A 12,102-nucleotide genomic window follows, 5' to 3' on the forward strand; every position below is an offset into this window, starting at 1 on the left:
TTTTGTTTCAGTCAGGCCATTACTGAACTCTTATTTCCAGATGCAAAACTTTTTCTTCCTCCTCTCCTTTTTAATATTATTATTAGCAGGATGCAACTTAATGATTAGAAGGCTGATTATCTGTACTTTTCTACAGTTCATCACATTTTAATAATTTCTACTTAAATCACTGTTTGATTTTTTTGAGAAGTAATTGAATCCTATTATTATTTAAAGTAAAACCATTTTCTTGGAAAGAAAGTAGCTCATCTCAGTGGAAAGAGACTAACATGGCAATCTGGTCAGTGTTTAAAGTAACACACTGCTAATAGGAATAAAAGGATTAACACTGAGGTATAAACCTTAAGATTTGAAACTGCTCCAATTAGCATGGCTGTTACAAATACAGTCCCATTTTTTCCCCTAATATCATACAAGACTAATGCTGAGAAAAAAGATCTACAGTACCATAATAACAGTATTATTTTGAGGCTTTTGCAAATAGCAGTGGTCTAAGGCATCATTATTAGGCATTCTTTACGATCACACCTCACATAAATTGCGGAGTTTCACAGAAATGAAAAATCTATTATTATTTGTACTATTATTATTATTAGGTATAAAATACTATAATATTTTATAGTAGCTTTGTAAAGATTGCTTCCATGCAAATGTTCATTAGTGATGGTTATTAAATGCTGCATTAATGTGCATCTAACAAAACATCATTTTATTATGGCTTTACCTGACCCAGTAAAAGTGTCAAGCGATGCATCTCCAGTTGTTGTTGCTGTTTCACTGTTGTTCATGGGTTCTGTTTTGACTGCAAGAAGAGACACTACATAGAAGAATAAGTAGACATGAGATTTTACTTCTAGATTTGTACTGGAGTCCTCATGCCAGTCTCACTAGTGGTAGTCCAGCTCAAACAAGCCCACGTGCAACAGCTTCAACCTTTGCTGTAGCACCATACCGAGACAATTGACAGGAATCTGACAGGAATGCCCATTTATCTACACAGCTCTGTACCTGTGCATTCATCCAGCTGTTGGTTTTATCAACTGGAATATCTTTGGGGGAGATTTCACCATAAATTTGATTGATTCTAACAATATCCTAAGAGTAGCATAGAGGAAGGAAACATTAGCTGTCAAGGGATGTAGCACATAACAAAAATAGTTTTGCCTGACAAGTAAAACAATTATAATACAGTTTCATGAAAATACAAAAGGAAATTACTTTCACAGTGCCAGCATGTTACCTTTCCCCTTCCCCTTTTGCAGTCTGTGGGGGTCTTTTTGAGTTAGGCCACCAACAAGCAATTTTTCATAACTGAAGAGAGAAGTTTGAAAGAAAAAAAAGCCAAAGAACTAGAGTAGGACACAAATGACAGCCATGACAAGTCAGCTTCTTAATCAGAGGTTACCAAACAGTTTAGTCTACTCTGAACTCAAATTTATTTCTTAGGGATCATCATGCAGTCTTACCAAGCTGTAACTGAAAGCACAAAAAGCACCACAGAAGCAATACAGATTTCTGTAATTAAGTATGTTACCTGGACAGAGCATTTGGCATGGATTTTTGTAATGGAATTTGGGAACCATCTATCCAGTTGATGTGGTAAGAAACAGCAGTAGAGAATGTGCTGCAGCTCCTATTAGCCTGTCTGACTGGCAAATGTGGAGGCCTCAACATATTAACACAATTTCTTCATGAAGGGCTGGGCATGGACACTCATCACATGCTTCTGGATATCACAGGCTGGTGCCCAGGGCCACAGAGTGAAGAGGCAATGAAGACCTGCACAAGTAACCACCACAGTGGCCTGCCAGGTATCCAAATTCCAAGGGCACAGCCTGGGATTTGGGAAGAAGCCTTTGCTGTGACAGCCAGCCTGGCAGAGCCCCCTAGCAGGTCTAACATAGGCCAAGGAGAGGCGTTCTCTGCCAGCTCGTTACCTGATGCCTCTGAGAGGTCTCAGCTAAGCTGACCAAAGCTCTCATCTGTCAACATCACTGCAGCCACGTTTGACTGCACTGGCAACAGCAAGGGAAAGGGGGGAATTTCATGTCCTGAGCTGGCAATGTATTTAAAAACTGTGGCATGGATTCAAGTCACCTAAATCAAGCGTATAAAAAGTGCCCACTGATCTCCCTTTATGTTTAGCTGAGACAGAGAGGTGCTTCCAGAGGCTGATTCCAAGTATGACCTGAGCTGCCCTCAAGCCCACCATCCCTCATACAGTCTGCAGAGGAAAAGGCAGTGCATGAGATAAATAAAGGATTTCCTCATGGGAAAAATGTTCAGGACAACACCTACAGACCCATTTTATTCTGCCCTGTGTCTGTGAGCACCATGAGCTGTTCTTTAGAAATTGCACAGCTACCAGTAAAGCTGCCTGTGACAAGCCCTGTGTGAGCTACCTCTCCAACAAAATCACATCTCATTTGCACTCACACTGCCCAGTGGATCTTACTTCAGGAGGTCACATGGGATGCTGTTGATGCCTACAACTGTACAAGTGACCTGGGCTGAAGTCAGAGGGACACCTGTTTGGATCAAGCAGGAGAAATTCGGATGCATTTGTCTCTGTGACTGCTAGAGTGCCCTGCAGCATTACCGGTGCCAAACAAACCAAGAAGCACCTTCTGGTTTCAGTCATACAGTTGTATCTTTCCATCTGCTGTCTCAGATTAAAAGCTTTTTGAATGTGTGTCTTTTGAATGTAAACTTCTTTTCATTATTGTTTGTCTTTCATAAAACTACCATAAATAGTAGTTCAAACTACTAAATAGTCTCCCTGCAAGCAGTGGGATATTAATTCAATATGGAATCATTAGGGAAGAATTTTAGCCACATTTTTGCAAGCTGTTATGCACTCCTCATTTTGCTACCTATTATCTTTTCAATTAAAAAAAATAAGCTGTGACAAAAACAACCCAAAATGAAAAAAAGTAATTCTTAAGAGCAATAGAGTAATGAGTCATTCCCATTTCTATAATTATTTGAGAAGGATGTGATTTTATTTTCATCATATCAATAAAACACATATCAAGAAAAAGTTCAAGGGCCATTTGTCACAAAATGATGGTTTCCATTAAACCTCTCAGTCACGTGGAACGTGTATGGTTGCCTGAAGTATCAAAAGTATGTAAATTAATTTATTTGCTGATTACTACATACGGATGCCTCTATGCACTTCTGCAAAGTCTGGACATCTACCTACAAGAAAAAAAAGTACTTTTTAGTACCTTTATCTCTTTCTGCCTAAGAAGGTATTTCACTATTATACATAGTCAGCCACAAATGTTCAGTACTGCATCCAAGAAGACAGTATGTGTTTAACTGTTATATTTAACAAAAATGTCAGTCATTAATTGAAATGTTTACTTTAGAATTGTGTCTAGTTCTGGTTAATGCCAGCTGCACTGCACTGCCATCAGCATGAATAGACACAATCTTTTTTCTTTCCCTGTCAAGAAAATAATCTAAAATAAAAGAAACTCTCTCCTGTACTTAACTTGAGGAAAAACATTATATTGGCACTGAGTTTTGTTGGAAAATACCTATAGAAATTGTTTTTATATGTGCTTGACTTTAAACAGTTCTACTTTTTTGCATTCAGATTTCATGACAGTAAGGAATTCATCAAGGTCCTTTCTCAGTGTAGCTGGAAATTTTTACTACTACCTATTTTTCTTTATGCTGTATGTCATTAAATATAGAAGAGAAAAAGCATAAAGCTAACTAAGGAAAAAGAAAGTATTCTAACGTCAGTTTAAGAGAACTATTTTTTTTTTTTGTTTAATGTATTAAAAGAGTGAAAATAAAATAAAAAGCAACCTCTAACTGGAAATACATTTGAGTGCTGCTAGCAGTGAAGACTGCCCATGTTCTGCTTTCAGATGGGATAGAGCAAGCAGCTGCATGCTGCTTAGTTGCCAACTGGGCTTAGACCATGACAACACAGTGACAGAGCAGAGCTACAAACATCATCAGGTGCTGGGGCACGTGGTGTACAAGGAGACCCAAGAAGCTGGGCTTGTTCTGTCCTAGGAAGAGGAGGCTGAGGGGAGAGCTAATTGCTGCCTGCAGCTATCTAATGGGAAGGTGCAAAGATGATAAAGAACAAAGGCACACTCACCTCAAAAGGTGCCCTGGGAAACAACAGGTGGGAACAGACACAAGCTGCACTAAGGGAAAAATCCAATTAGATGTAGGAGGAAAATTCAATGCTGCCTTGAGCGACGTGATCTAACAGTGATGTTGGCTCTGCTCTGAGCAGTTCTTGGCCCAAATGGCCTCCAGGGATCTCATCCAAACTTCATTATTTTAAGGCTAACTCAGAATACAGCTCCCAACAAGCAACAGCTTCTACAATAGACCTTGATGAAAGGACTTAGCAGATCAAAATGACTGCTATTCTGCAACCACTTTTTTATTTTCTCTAAAGCATTCCTCTATGTTAAGGACTGAAAATGAATGCAGAGTTTTAAGGGCAAGAGGTGCTAATACTATGCATGAAGAAGGACAAGCAAGTGCAACAGAAGTTACAGCAAACAAATCTGATTTTAAAAGCTCGTGTAGAACAATAAACCACAGAGCTTGTCATAGGAATGACTTTCCTCTTTCTTTTAGCAGGCCTTAAGAGTTTTCCTGGGAATATACTCAACCAGAAGCACAATCTAAATAGTGTACTGCCTATGGAAAATCTAACACATTGTATTTCCTCGCTACTAATAATTAGTACTTTAATTGTTACCTTCCACATTTACCTGAACATGCTGAACAGTTAAAAGAAGTGACAGTTTAAGTTATCTCAGTCTTCCTTAAACTTAAAATCTTGTAATTCAGCAGCAGCATTCACATGGAAAAACTTATTCTAGTGCAAATGATCTTTTGTGCTCAAGTCAACTTTTTTTTTTTTTGGTAAATTTTCTTTGCATATATGTTTTATGAATGGCAAGCTGATTCTGAGGGATTTTTTAAAAGGACAAGTTTTTGAAGTCTTCCTAACTTTAGTACAAACCTGCACAACTTAAGCACATTTGTAATGACTTGTACAGAAACCTAGTGAGGCATGTTTACATCTATGATTAATCCCATATGTAATGTAACGATGTCACATATAGAGTTATTATTAATCCTTACAACTTCTGACAATTAATAATACATGTCAGGAAACTCATAAATGAAAACAGCTTGGAAAATTTGGCCAAAATTTTGTAAAGTGGCAAGTTACATGTGGCAGCACATTAGACATAAGCTTTGATTAATAATGAAAGCCTTAGTAGGAGTAAGAACAATACTGTCAACCTTGACTTGAGCTCAGGTAATCATGCAATGTTTTACTTAAAAACAAAAGAAAAGCAAATGGGCATTCTGTGAAAATTCCATCGGTCTGATTTCCACCAATGCTGACTACTGGCACTTCCCAGCAATGCTGAACACCACGAGACAATCCCAGTCACTCAGAGCATGTAGACAGCTAAGCTAATTATAAGCGGGTTAAATTCTCCTTGCTCATCAAATGACTTTCAGAGCATTGTAAGATAACTGCTTGTAGCAGCTTCCTAACAGTTTTCTGGCTGTGGGAAAAGCCTTTGAGAAAGGGTAGGGGAAAAATGCTCGGGGTGAGGGGGAACCCCATGAGAAGTGAGTTCAAACTGCATAAGAGAAGACCAGAGCAAATGGAGAGAGATGTCACACAGCAGTCATGGGGACACACCACACACGCATGCACTGTACCAGGCTCTCTCATACTTGTTGCAGAGGAGGGAGTACTGCAACTCAGCAACCAGTCTGCAGTATTTAACACAGTCATGTTGTCTCCTGAGAACAGCAATGGTACAACAGTTCATTCTCCCAATGTCTGTTCAGTGTAAATGAATAGTCTTCAAGGCAAAGCAGTGTTTTGGCACTTTAAGTCAAGCCTTTTAACTGTATTGGTTTTATCGGTATTATTTTAACTGGTTTATTTATGCACATCGTATAACATAGAGGCATCCAGTTACTAGTGTTCTTTAATAGCATGCTTGACATTTTCTCTTCTTTTTATGCTGGAATAAGGATTCTGTTTAAAAATATGGTTCAGCCCTTCTTTGCAGAGCTCAGTTACCCTCCCAGGCACATCCACTTGTTATTAACATTGACAGACTTTTATTTAAATAGAGTAAGTGAATAAAATGCTGTACCTTGTGGCCAGAAAGAACAAACCAAAAAAATTTTTCTTAGTACCAACTGTTAAAATAGACAGTAATGTATAAACTGTAAAGAAGGAACTCTAGCTTGACTCATTTCCATGGTGTCACATTCATGGACTGCACCTCAGAATGTGGCACCCTGCCCCCCACTGCTATGGTAGGATTGGTTATCTGAAAGCATAGGAATATCTGTATTGTAGTTGCATGGCACTACTACAGTATCACCTACAGCAGTAGGTGATACTGTAGTGACCAGTTACTGCTGAGGAAAACAAACAATCCCTTTATTACAAACTTTCATTACCTCCCAAGAAATGAAATTCATCAGCAAAAAAACCTTCCATATTTCCTAAGTCTAATTATGATGCACTTCTCTTGATAGTGATTTTAATTTAACATAAATGCAAGTAACTCAGGGTATAAGAGTAAATTATTACTCATCAAGGAAGTATGACACTGAAAATACAATTCATTTTGTAAGTTACCAACAGGTATAAGCAAATGTAATGCTGTGTTCAAATCAACCATTCAAAAATTTTCCTTATTTCATCTTTGCACCTTGTTTCAGTTCTGCCTCTTACTTTAGCTGGTGCAAATCAAAGAAGTGATGTTGGAATTAGAACTTTACACTTGTATGACTGTCAATTTTTCATCATTCTTGCTGGATTTATAAACAGGTATACAGTTATTCTTGAAATTATGGTAAAAATGCCTACGACTAAAAACTAGCCAAAACTTTCTCTGTGCCAGCTGTGTCTTATACTTACCTCCTGTTCCATTTGTTGTGACTGAAGTGCTACTGAGATTAGATTTATCCAATTTGGAACTACCTGGTGCATCACTACTTCCAACAAGGTTATGAGGACTGGCTAGATCCTGCATTTCCATAGACCTGTTAAAAAACAAGGTGGCAGTATTAATGCATTGTGATAGTGTCTAAAATAATCTGCTTTTTCTATAATAACTTTTTTTTTTTTTTAATATGGAGGGTTTGCAATGCATCCAGATTAACAAATCAGTGCAGGTCCCTTTGACATCTTTGCTTTTTACCAAACCTAGGAAAGTAGTTAACATCAACAGGGCCATTATCTTTTTTAGGTATTTCTTTTATATATTATGAAGTGACACGGGCTTAAGAAACTTCCCCTGAAACACACCACAGAGTTTGTGCATAAGAAAGCTGAAACAGAACTTCTAACTCTCATTGTCTGTATTCCAACCACCAGCAGTTACTGCATCCACACTGAATTACAGGAACAGCCCATACAAGGGAATGAACAGAACTTTCATGTACATCTGGAAAATTCTTCACTCCTACAAATGTGTCTGCTCTTCTTGGATCTCTTGATAGTTGTTTTCTTCTGCGTAATTTCTGGGAAGCTTGCAAAATTTCAGGTGGATTTAGGCTGCCATGAATTCCAGCCTCACAGATACACTGGAGGCCTGTAGATATCTTTCATGCAGTGACAACAGATCTGCCTTTCTCAAAGACAGAGCAGACAAGGAACATTTCTTGTTAGACTGGTAATTGCAATCCAGTTTGCAGTCTGTCCTTGCCCACTCCTTCTTCATTTATATATTAATTACACAGATTTTTTCCCCCGGAGAAACAATTTTCCTATATATGTGCAAAGTTGCCAGCCCATGTGTAACAAGAGAATGATCTACCATATGTGTACTCCAAAGGCCAACAGAGAGATTGACTTACAGAGGATGTGAAAGCCCTATTACATGGCAGAAGGCTGAGATGGAGAGGAAAGAGATGAACAGTTGGAATGGTTCAGTAACAACAATAGCTCCCAGGTATTCATATTCTGACCAGGACAATCAATGGCAAATCATTAAGGGCAATACCCAACATCATAAGAATTTATTTCAAGTTTCACTTTGAAACTGCCTATCTTCTGTGCTCCACAGATCCTGCTCTGTGGAAAAACAAACAAAACCCCAGTACCTTTCCATCAAATATGGGTCTGCTGGCTGAAACTGGATTTTTTCCCCTCCAGAAAATGAAATTATCTGGCTTTTATACTCCTAATTCTGCTGATCTCCTGGATGATTTAATCCCTCACATTACATTAATTTAACCCAAGACAGAGATTCAGAGCTTTATGTCTTGAATATATTTGAGAAAATGAAGGAAATACTATATCTCAACTGGGAAAATAAATGGAAGCTTTACCCAAAGCCACATGAAGCAAAGAATCCCATTTACTCAAGTAAATGCCACAGTCAACAATAAGATGCTCTGGCTAAGCCATTGGGTAGGATAGCCTGCCCAGAAGCACTCTGAATGAGCAGGAAAAAACTGATATTGCTGCTGGCCATGCATCAGCAGGTAGGGATTTTACAGCCATATTCAAGGAAATGAAAAGGCTGAGATTTGAACTGCATTGAACACAATTTCTTCATCTAATTGTATATACATTTCTACACATCTGTCAGCAGTGCATTTTATTTGTTGTCTACTGGAAATGTGATCAGTGTTAGATGAAATAAAATGAACTCAGGTTGTTTACAAGTCTGCCAGGTTTTGTTTAGCAGTTTCTGTACAAGTCAAACAGCTAAAGGTTAAAAAAAGTCTATGGGTTTCCATCTTGTATGTATTTAAGGGAGCAGAAGAATGCTACACAAAATAAACAATGTGTGTTTCATCGCATACACAGCGTAATGCTCCCCACGTGTTCACTTGGCAGTTTTAAATATCATGATTTCCTCTTGAAGTATGATCAGCACACAGATACCCAATGGGCAGTTCCAGCTTAGAAAGTCCACACGTGCGTTTTTCCCCTTGGTTTGCAAGAAAGTTACAACAATTTCTTTTCAGACAGACATACCTCATTGCCACAGATGCAAACACTTCAGCAGCATTTTAGAAGCAAAATCACTGGTTCACCTACCTAGTCTTTTTAAGAAGTATCCATTTTAAGTACTTTTCACAGTCAAATGAATCAGGTTTTCTTAATCAAATCAGATCTTTTTTTCATCAGAAAACAAAGTCCACTAACTCTCATTTTCTTGGCAAAGAATATAACCAATCAAATTTTGTAAAATGAGTACGTTTTGTTCCAAACAAGCACGAAAGCTTCTGTGCAGAGAAGTATTTTTATCATCCTAATTTATTTTCTGTAACAAAAAAGACATCCCATCCACAGACATGGCGAGTTAATTAACTAAAAGTATTTTTAAATAGTGCCTTCACAAATAGACATTTTTTCTGCTGGAGTAAAAGACATCTTGTACTTATTGGTAGTCTATTCAGAATAAAAAGGATATCCAAACCAATAAAATTTTCACAAAACCATGTGTATACATTGTATTATCCTGGGTGCTCCATCCTGTGTGAACAAGTACAGGGATTATTTTAATATATCCCTATGTGATTTATTTACAGAAGTGCACATGTTGCCTTCTGTGTAACACATATAATTCAATTCACTTTTCTGGATATATTTAGTTTACCTTTAGCCTAAAGACTTCTCAGGAAGATGTAACAGACTTAGTAAAATCTTATCTTCCAGTGAATGCAGGATTCAGGAAAAATGCTTAGTAAAATGGACAAAATAATTCCAACATCTTGAATTCATTTTGTCAAACTAAATGTTTATCAGAGTCCTGCTTTCACTGACTTAATCAGAAGCAGGTTCAGGTTCAGTATGTGCTTTCCTGCACTAAAAAAAAGTTTAAAAGAAATCTCTGAAGGAGTAATTAATACTTCTGAGTTTCTGCAGCTATTTATTAAAGACTGCTTTCTAGTAAATGCAGTGTGTTCCAGTTTAGGTGGAATAAAGTTTATTGTTAAAGGTCCTTAAAAAACTACACTGTACAATTTTATTTTACGTCTTTTGTTTCTCTGCCACGCACATAATTGAGCTTTAGTTTTATCCCTCCTGCAATATCTCAAACTGCTATTTTTAGAATAATTAAGTAAAATTCTACTTTTTATAAAAAGATGCATTTTGTCAGGAAATGGATTGGATAAGAATAAGTTTTAATTATCTCTTGACTGTTTGAAGAAGATTTGCATTATTCCCAGCTTCTGAGCCAAAACCTGAAACCTGGCAAGACAGATTCGTCTTTTATTCTGCTTTGGCTGTGCTTAAAGCCTTTGAAAGTTGGTATTTGCACATGCTTAGTGGATCATTTCAGAGGCTTACTGGAAAAGTCTCTAAAACATCCCATTTCACAGATCAATCTCCCAGATCTCAGTGGGCTTTAACTCCAATCTGTGGACAACCCTACCCAACTGAAGAAGGTCTGAGAATCCGTGTGGGGATTCTGAGCCTTCCCCATTAGAGCATATTCTGTTCCCCAGCTTGAGGTTTCATCTTTTCAAGGGTTTCAAGCCTATGCTCAGAAGTAGATTAAGGAACAGCATCCAAAGAGAGAAATTCCACCCTCCTCTGTCCCATCTTTACAGGTGTGGACAAAGAGAACTTGTGTCCCGCCCCAGACCACCCAACCTTGCCCAGACGGTGTAAGTAGGACTAATTATGATTGGGCCATGTGACAACTGCATCTCTCTATTTCTGTGCAGCTTTCACTCGTGTTGTTTTAAAGGCAAAAAGCCCAAGCCTTGCTTCTACAGTTGTTTTTAAAATTCTTCTTTTTTCCCTCCCTTCATTACAATCACATATTCATTTGTGCACTGCAGACATAAAATCTATTTTCAGAAAATCAGGGTTGCTATTACTGTGTTATCCATCTGCATTTCCAGTTTAACTATTATTAAGGTGAACTTAGAGGTGGGTCCCTCCCCAGCTTGTAACTCCATTGATTATTTATTAATTCAACAAGTAGAACATATTTATATAATTTTCTTGAAAGAGGTGATGTTTTAAAATGTAAATTTTTTGCTTCATAATTGATTTCAAACTTTTTTTACCAACAACATCAAAAGTATGAAATAATTTATCAAAGATTTATAAAAGAATAAATATTCTAACATGAAAACAAAGTACTTCAAATCTCAGCCTAACCAGAACATTTTACAAATACCATTTCCTTTGTGCAGAATTTGAAGCAAAATCCAAATTAGAGGAGAACTGAAAGAAGGACTAGATGGAGGCGATTTAAAATTGAATAATTTAATTTAGTTTGTAAATAATCATAGCAAAACTTTTTAAAATATTGAAAATTCTTTGCTAGGAAATTCACCACATACATCTCTTTAGTAGAATCTCATGAAACTTCACAGAGGCAAAAATGGATATTATTGTTTTTATTACTACTACTACTACTATTATTATTATTACTATTATTTTTAGGTTAGCTTCACCCCTGTTTTTCTAGTATCCCTCCTGTTGTAACACAAATTCTTAAATACTCCATACTTTCTCACAGAAACGTGGAGTCTTGTCCATTTAAGTTATCAGCTACCCTGGAGATTCTGAAATTAAGCAAACTTTCCCTTTATTTCAAATTAAATTTTAGTGCAATATGAAAGTTAGATAACAGAACTGTTCAAACTTGGCTAAATCTGTTTCCTACTGGTATCAGCTCAGCTCTCAGACCAACTACACTGTTTTGAAGACAAGTAGATTATTTTTTTTTCCATTTCCTACATAGGTTTTTTTTAGGCAGAGCTTTCAGCCATGTTCTGAACAGGACAAGTGAGCTCATCTCTCCTTAATATGCAGACTGAACTAGATCATACAAGCCTTTATTCTGACAAAAACAATCAAAATGGATGCACATACACAAATGTCATTTGTCCAATCTCATAAAATCCTCAAAAAAGTTTAAAACAATCAATAATTTAGATAACACCACAATTATAAAGGCTTTTTTCCCCACTGTTTTGGGGTTTTGGTTTTGTTTGTTTGGTGCGGGTTTTTGGTTTTTGTTTTGTTTTTCTTTTAAATTACATTCATAGTTAGACCAGATATTTTTCATGTTTACTTGCACCTACAAGAACTGT

The 12,102-nt window shown here is 37.1% G+C and overlaps 1 protein-coding gene across 3 annotated transcripts in view; it reads right to left on the reverse strand.

Moving 5' to 3' along the window:
- The window catches only part of EYA4 (EYA transcriptional coactivator and phosphatase 4), a 143,700-nt gene that overhangs the window by 41,316 nt on the left and 90,282 nt on the right, over nt 1–12,102 (reverse strand). For 2 of the 3 annotated variants that reach the window (XM_071436273.1, XM_071436281.1), the window contains exons 4-5: nt 6,950–7,074; nt 725–817 (exon numbers count right to left, since the gene is read on the reverse strand). In XM_071436273.1, the coding sequence (XP_071292374.1) occupies nt 725–817; nt 6,950–7,074 (218 nt within the window). Of the gene's footprint in view, nt 1–724; nt 818–5,727; nt 5,812–6,949; nt 7,075–12,102 lie in introns of all 3 variants that reach the window. The other variant, XM_071436291.1, reaches the window with a different exon arrangement.

The sequence above is a fragment of the Agelaius tricolor genome, unplaced genomic scaffold (genome assembly GCF_023055355.1).
Source record: "Agelaius tricolor isolate 1412-34295 unplaced genomic scaffold, bAgeTri1.0.p SCAF_1, whole genome shotgun sequence".
Classification (NCBI taxonomy): domain Eukaryota; kingdom Metazoa; phylum Chordata; class Aves; order Passeriformes; family Icteridae; genus Agelaius; species Agelaius tricolor.